This window comes from Anopheles gambiae, chromosome 2 (genome assembly GCF_943734735.2).
Source record: "Anopheles gambiae chromosome 2, idAnoGambNW_F1_1, whole genome shotgun sequence".
NCBI lineage: Eukaryota > Metazoa > Arthropoda > Insecta > Diptera > Culicidae > Anopheles > Anopheles gambiae.
Genome location: NC_064601.1, coordinates 97,556,517 through 97,564,923, shown reverse-complemented (window position 1 = coordinate 97,564,923; position 8,407 = coordinate 97,556,517). Strand labels below are relative to the sequence as shown.

Here is an 8,407-nt window from a genome sequence, read left to right as displayed (position 1 = left end):
CGGCCTGCAACTATATTAGTGTGAATCAACATGGTTTTGTACCCAGGCGATCTACAACGACTAATCTACTAGAATTTGTTAGCAAATGTCATAAATCTATCGATAACGGTTTACAACTAGATGCTATTTATACGGATATCAAGGCAGCATTCGACAGTGTATCGCACTCCATCTTGCTAGCGAAACTCGACTTACTTGGTCTCCCAAACCCTATGATAATGTGGCTTAGATCGTACCTTACTTCTTCTTCTTTGGCTCAACAACCGATGTCGGTCAAGGCCTGCCTGTACCCACTTGTGGGCTTGGCTTTCAGTGACTAATTGATTTCCCCCCATAGCAGGATAGTCAGTCCTACGTATGGCGGCACGGTCTATTTGGGGATTGAACCCATGACGGGCATGTTGTTAAGTCGTACGAGTTGACGACTGTACTACAAGACCGGCTCATCCGGCTTTTTTGCATCGTACCTTACAGATCGTCAATATTCTGTGAAGTTAGGCCCGTACATGTCAAGTCCAGTGCATGCATCTTCTGGAGTCCCGCAGGGCAGCAACCTGGGTCCTTTGCTGTTCCTTCTTTTCATCAACGACGCGACATTGCTCCTTCCGGCTGATAATCATCTACTGTACGCAGATGACGCGAAAATTTTTCGTGTTATTCGTGAACCAGAAGACCACGCCCGACTGCAAACTTCCTTGCATGAGTTCCAGTGTTGGTGCAACCGTAATGCTTTATCCCTATGCACACATAAATGTGAAGCCATCACTTTCAGTCGTTCTCGCTGCCCATCATTGTATGAATATGCACTTGATAAACAGTCCTTGGCGCGAAAACAATGTGTTAAGGATCTAGGTGTTTTGCTCGACACAAAACTATCATTTAAGGATCAGCTGGATCACGTAGTAGCCACCAGCAATAGAATGCTAGGACTAGTTATCAATATGACTCGCGAGCTTAATGATATACCTTGCACCAAGGCGCTCTATTGCTCACTTATCCGGTCGTTGATGGAATACAGGCGGTCCCCGAGATACACGGTTAATGGGGACCGCAAACGGCCGCAAAATACCGCGTATCTCGAATTTCCGCGTAAGTCGAATCTCGTGATTTCCTGCTAAAATATCACAAATTTTCGTGTAATTTTGCAAGTAGGGGGCGGTTTTAGTCACTTTATGAATTATTTGATATGATTCTGACTGAATATAACTGTTTTAAACCTTTTGAAATAGTTTTTAACATTCGATCAAAACGGAAATTATTTGACAATTTGAAATTGATGTGTCAAATCAGTACAATTTGCTCAAAGAATTGTCAAATTTAGAAAACCGCGTATCTCCGAATCCGCGTATAAGAGGTACCGTGTATCTCGGGGACCGCCTGTATGCAAATATCGTATGGTGGCCAACTGCAGCGCGTCCGTTAGCTCGATTGGAATCATTCCCGCGCAAAATTTCACGATTTGCACTTCGCTCATGGAACCAAAGGCTCGATTACCGGACTAGGTGTTTACTACTCGGGCTACCCACTCTAAGTGAGCGAATACGAAAAGCCAGGTTGTCGTTCATCACGGGACTTCTCGACGACCGTATTGACTCTCCGTCACTACTGGCTGCCGTCAACCTGTACGTTCCGGCCAGGCCGCTCCGGACTCGGGCAATGTTGGCCCTCGACGACCGTAGAACGCAATTTGGCTCCTCTGACCCGTTCCTACTCATGTGCCGTGCTTTCAACGCAGTCAGCGACGCTTTTGAGCCGAGGATTTCGCCAACTGAGTTTAATGATCGTGTTTCTGTGTTAAATTTGGTTCCATAGTGCACATTTTTATGTTCTATGTTATTGTAATCCATTGTAAAGAACTCATTGTAAAACATTGCTAAAATGGTTCGAGAGGGCATTATTGTCCATCGATAGACAAATAAACATAAACATAAACATAAACACGCCTAGGGAGTTTCGATTCTCCGCTCAAATGGCCAAAAAATATTTGCCAGAAAGAACAACCAGGCGATGCTGGTTGTTCAATGACTAAACTAAGAATGGTCACAACTCGTAGCGCCAAATTACTACAAAAAAATCAATAGAGCCGAGGACTATTACAACTTGGAGATAAATTTTATATGAAACTAACGATCAATATTTAAATGTTTTTTTCTATGATTGTAAGAGAAACTTTGTACAACAGATCTTCATTATATTCGATTGTGTTGTGACGATCTATTCATTTCTAGGCCATTTTAGCGATTCAGGTCACATAACTACAATATGATAGATCTTTTTCGAAAAAAAAAGATGAAATATAATTTCCTTCTACATCAACAAAAGGTTATCATTTACACACTAAATCTCACCCATGTAAGGCATAAAGCGGACCTTTAAATAAGTAGAGCTTGCAAGGCACCATCCCCCCATACAAAGACACACCAAAGGTCAACAGTAAGACCTCTGCTCCTTTGTACCGAATCGACTCACCGAATCGAAAGCAAACAAATGATGCAAATATTATTTCCACCTCATCCAATTGGTGAATGCGTTAACCTTTTGCGCAAACTACACGCTGTGGCTTGCCTGTTCAGTACATGATTCGTAGTGCTTCCCCAGTGTTGAGTGAATGTTCTACCGAATCATTCCCTACCGGAAATCGCACACATATTTCCAATTGAAGTGGTAATATTTGCAAACAAATCCGCCCCTACGGGGAGGAGGGGTATCTTTTTCCACACCACCACCGTAAAGGCAGAAGAATTTGAACAATTTGTAACCGCGTGAATGTGGCGTTACATTTTTTCTCACTTTCAAGGCAGCCGCTGGCAGCAATTTGTCATTTTCGCTACTGCTGCCGCTGTCCCCAAAGATGTCATCTTTATTGGATAACATTTGTCAACAGCACGCAACATCTCGAAAACATGAACCACTTCTGTACGGTAGCCGGTGCTCGCTGGTTCACACGCGTTCATCGTGCAGTTTTTTTTTGTTGTTGATGTTTTCTTACATTTTTTTTGTGGCTATTATTTTCCCTTTAGCTTCCACCTGCTTTCCTGTGAGCCTGTGAGTGTTAACGACACATTTCCAGCGCTGCACCGTCCGCCGATGCTGCACAAAACCATCAGAAGTAAATCAGGGTCGATTGGCGTTAAAGGTTGTTTGCGGCCTGCCTGCCTGCCTGCCTGCCTGCCTGCGAACGCTAAACAGATCATCTCCACGCCACGATTCCGTGACGTGTGTCTTTTCGATTATGACCAGTTGGCGGGAAAAACGCGCGCCAATGGGTCCAGATGGAGGCCAAGATGGACGCTACCCTTTTTTGCTTTAGAGCGACTGCAGAAGAATTGGTGGTGCTCTTTCTTTTACAGCGCTGATGATTTTTTTTAATGTTCTGTTTTCATTTTAAAGACCACAACTTATTCCCACATAAAAATGTAACCCTTTGAACCGCGTGTTGATTCTCCTCTCCCCTGTCCGCTGGTCAGGTGGAATCAGAAAATTAAATAATCAGTACGTCACAAACCATCACAACACGATCTTTCCGAGTCAGACGAGAGAAAAAAACTACCCATTTCGGTGGAAGGGGATGAGTTCATTCAGAAGGTAGTATTTTGGGTAAAAAGAGAGGGTGAGAGAAAATGAGTAAGACGGAGAGAGAGATGCTTCCAAAATCTTCTACAGATGTGTTCACTAAGATCAGAGTAGACTTCTGTCGGAACGGTGTTTTTTTGTCTACTCTTTCCGTCTCTCTTTCTCTTGCTTGTTTTTTTGGGGGTTCCCTTCCTCTTTTGGTGATCACAGACGGCACCTTTCGCGCATGTGACCCCTCCCGACGGTGCACGCGTCGCCGAGATGCGCTCGAAATCTTCCAACACAACTCAGATTTGCCGAGGGGGGGGGGAGACATAGACATTTACCCATCGCCAAGATATACATGCCGAAGATTCGCACTCTTCGCACTCGATCTTCTACCCCGCTTTGAACACACTGTCATATAAAAAGATCAACCATCGAACCAGCGGCGATCAGTCTAACGCTGACCAGGTTAGCTTGGTGGTACGAAACACGAAACAGCTGTAAGGAGCAAAGGAACGAAGGATCGAACCAGACATTGCAGGCGCAGGCACAAAAGCCCTCCCGAAGCACGCAGGCAACAGTTCTTTCGAAAGCGAAAGTGAAGTGTGGTGACCGGAGCTTCCAGTTGTCGAGACACGTGCCGCAGTGCAATACTATCGGCGCCTAATTTCGAACTCAAAGATGGTGAGTTTGCAGGAAGGATCTTGCATCCGGCAGCAGGTGCTAACAGAGTGTGTGTGTGTGTGTTTGCACGATTGATTCGATCGGTGCCGTGAAGGAGACCACGTTCGTTCGTCTAGTGATGTTGCGAATTTGTTGCGAGCCCCATGACGGGATGGACAGTTATCTTGCCCGGGCGGTGGTTTTGAAATTCCTGGCTGTCTGTGTCGGTGGAGTCTGTGGCATTTTATTAACACCGAGTGACCTCGAATGGTAGTAGTAGTAGTAGTGTCGGTGAGGACACGGAGCTCCACCGGTGCTGTTTGTTTGTTGATCAAGTGTTGTTGATTATTCCGAATGATGGTTACCCACAGTGTCCTTTAGCGTATGATCGTGTAATGATCGTGTTGCATAACTCAGATTTACAATTGCGCAACGGGTTTGCTGTGGTTTCGGTGAATTTCATATGCATTTCTAGTAACTGAGTGTGTTGTTAAAATGGCTTACGATGTCACTAAGAGAGACTTGCACGCGATACTGAATATGATAATAATACAATTTGAGGAGAGATGATACAGAATAGAACTATTTCACATGAAGTATCATAATGTAAAGAAAACGATTTAAATCTTCAGCTATGATCATGATGATCATGAATATTGAATGGCTAATAGGAATTTAAAGAAGCAATATTTTATTATCATTTGACCTATTATTGAATCTTCAAAAACGAATGTTCTTCCAAACCCGCATCAAACTCTCTCTCTCTAATTTTAATCCCGATTCAACGCCTCGCAATTTTCGTTTTTACCCATACAGCACAGCTGAAACTCAAAATTAAGCTCCAAACTAAATCCCTTTCTCACGATTCCAAACAGCACCGCAGCAGCCCTTCGAGATGCCAGCATATTTGCATATTGTACAGGTCATCGGTGCTTCTCTTTTTAGTTTGATAATTAATCCACGGCCAAGGACAACGGCGGCTGGTTTTCCTTTCCCCGCACACTGCAAACCCTTCAGCGAACAATACACAAAAGTGTAGCGTTAATCATCCTCTGGCGCTACTTCATTCGTGAATATCGAAAATGAAAAGAGACGCCCAGCCTTTCGACACCTGGCCCGATCCAATGATTTATGATTATCCTGTTGTGCGTCTTATCTGCCCTTCTTTCTCACAAGACAAGCCGCGCCATCGATGATGAGCATAACGACCTGCTCGTTCCATTATTATGTATTGATTCAATTCCACCCAAAATCACGGCTTACGCCACATTTATGCAAATGGCTCTCTTTCTATCGCGGTAAGCTTCGCAAACGAATAACGCCGGCCACTTATCGGGCCCACCGTTCAGGGACCTTTCGATGATTAGTTGCTGCGTGACGTGTTTTTGTGTACGGTTTCCAGCACCCGGTGGCCTCAAAATTCCGAACCATTGGAATTTGGAGCTGTTTTCTGCTGCCCATTAAACACCTGTTTTTCCATTCGCTAACGATATGCTTTCTTATCGACCCGATTTATTTTTCAATCTTTTTGGTTTTGTTTTTTCTTCTATACTTCGCAGAAACTGTGCGCCCTCCTCCTGCTGGCCGTGCTGGGCTGTTCCCGTGCCGAGCAGTTCGAAGGATACTTCTATCCGAAACCGAGCTGCCCACTGCCCGAAACCGTCTACATCACGCGGACGGAAACGGACTACCAGCGCTACACGGAAACCGTCGCCTCGCCGGTGTACGGTGACGAGCAGACGGTCGTGTCCTCCGTCTACATTACGAACACCCAGACGGCAACCGTGCCCGTGTACCAGACGCTCACCAGTACCGTTACCTACACGGTAACGCCGCCGCTGCAGCCGGCCCAAACGGTGTACAACACGGTCACGCTACCGCCGATCGTTTCTACCACGACCGTTGTCACGGCGACGCCCGTCTACCGCACGCAGACGGAAACGCGCACCGTCACCCAGCCGCCCGTAACGCTTCCGCCGCAGGTCATCTACTCGACCGTGCAGCTTCCGCCGGTAACGCGTACCGAAACGTCCGTCTACACCACCACCACGCCCGTCATCCAGACGGTGCAGGACTATCGTACCGTAACGCTGCCGCCCGTAACGCTTCCGGCCCAAACGATCTACTCGACCGTCCAGCTGCCGCCGGTAACGCGCACGGAAACGTCCGTCGTTACGCGCACGAGCCAGGTCGTGTCGACGGTGCGCGACACCGTGACGATCCCGCCGGTAACGCTTCCGGCACAAACCATCTACTCCACCGTACAGCTGCCGCCGGTGACGCGCACCGAAACGTCCGTGTACACGACGGCCACTCCCGTCTACCAGACCGTTACCGATACGCGCACGGTAACGCTGCCGCCCGTCCAGGTGCCAGCGCAGACGATCTACAGCACCGTAACGCTGCCGGCCGTTACGCGCACCGTCAGCTCGGTCTACACGCAACCGGGCGGCTACCAGACGGTGTACGTCACCCAGACCGAGGTGCAGCGCGATCAGGTGCAGGCCCAAACGATCTACAGCACCGTCACGCTGCCCGCCGTTACGAAGACCTTCTGTGCGCCGACCTATCTACCGCCGCAGAATACGCTCGCCGCCTACAACCAGGGACGCTACACGAACGGACTCTTTTAAGCGGAGGCTCACGAGCACAAACACAAACACAAACTTAAGTAAATAAACTAAAAACCCCCGTGAAACGATCTGCTTTTTTTTGCTTTCTTTCTTTCTCACGAATATAAGAGCTTTCGTGTCGTGTGATAAACAAATGACCAGCGACGATAAGCGACGAACCTTTGTGAACGCTCGTTCACACTCATCGCAGAGCGTCTCGCCGTACTGGAGCGGGTTGAATCGTCTTTTGATTGTCGTCGACATGACCTCCGATGTGGGGCCGCCAAACAGAAAAAACGAAATCTGCACCAAAATGCTAATCAACTACGACGCGACTGGTCGTCAGCCGGCTGGTGGTGGCAAAACCTTGAGGATGCATTTTTAAATAGAATGATCACAAACCACACACACACACACCATAACGGCTCCCGTCCTTCTCCCTGGCGTGGTTGAGTTTGTTTTTCTTTGGCCGGCCCAAATTTTCACCCTAGCCGTGATGAATTTCACAACCTGTTTGGGGTGGTTCACGCGCTCGTGTGCAAAACAAAAAACCTTAATGAAGAACCACCAACAAAAGCCATTGATCACGGCACGGCACGATCGTCTCGTCAGGTCGTATTTTTGCCGTTGCCAAATATTAACCATGCATTCAGCGTGTGGTGGGAATATGGTTTTGGTTGCTTTACGCGTTCACTCCCCAACTTTTGGTACGATTGTATTGTTTCTGGAAACGATTCGTCGTTTTGTTATAATTATCGTTTGATTGCTCAAGATCGGTCAACGTGCAGCAACTGCTCCACCTCTCAACCGTTGTCTCCGATGATATTTTAGTGCATGCGGACCTAAATAATATTGACTTCTTTTTCTGCTAGCTTTTCTAAATAGTTTCCGCTAATGGCTTGTTAACCGTGTGCCGTTGTCTGGAAACTATTTAACATGCGAACCAGTTTATGATGATGATGATTGGATGCTCTATTCCAAGCTCCGAGGGAAAGTCTACATCAGGCGCAAAACAATACTGATGTTCTAGTGGTGACCTTCATTTTAACTGATTATTCGCTTTAGATTCTAAGTGGTTTAAGGTGGTGTTGGAGGAACCACAACAAGATTGAATGGATAAACAGCTTTTTTATGTTTTCACTTCACCCATAAAAAAGATGCAATTTGGTTTTATAAACAGCGGTAGTCTTAAATCACAAGTAAAACTGTTTCCGCTAGTACTTAGATTTGAACTGATGAATTTTAAAAGTGCAACTCTAATTGATCAATGTATTTCCATTTTAATAGGTATATTATAAAGATTAGCTTCTAAAATTATATTCAACATTTAGAAACAACACGGAATAGTTCATTAAGGCTTAGCAATGACCCTTTGATAAGCAGCAAGGTTAGAAGAAAAGAGAAAACTCTACATTCTTAAGCCGAAGCGTTTTAATTTTATCACGATTTAAACTGTTGAAATTCGATTCACTCGACACAAATGGCTTGTTCCTGGGGCTGTTATGCACGATTCTCGATACCTTGGCCATTCATATGCATGCAAGCATCTGTTTCAGATTACATAACAGTCTAAA

General features: G+C 46.1%; 1 protein-coding gene across 1 annotated transcript; it reads left to right on the top strand.

Moving 5' to 3' along the window:
- Positions 1 to 3,987: 3,987 nt before the first annotated feature.
- Positions 3,988 to 6,919, top strand: LOC133391802 (uncharacterized). Its single transcript, XM_061648151.1, has 2 exons — positions 3,988 to 4,242; positions 5,781 to 6,919. Exons 1-2 carry the CDS (start codon positions 4,240 to 4,242, stop codon positions 6,852 to 6,854), a joined length of 1,077 nt encoding a protein of 358 aa, XP_061504135.1. The 5' UTR covers positions 3,988 to 4,239; the 3' UTR covers positions 6,855 to 6,919.
- Positions 6,920 to 8,407: the final 1,488 nt, after the last annotated feature.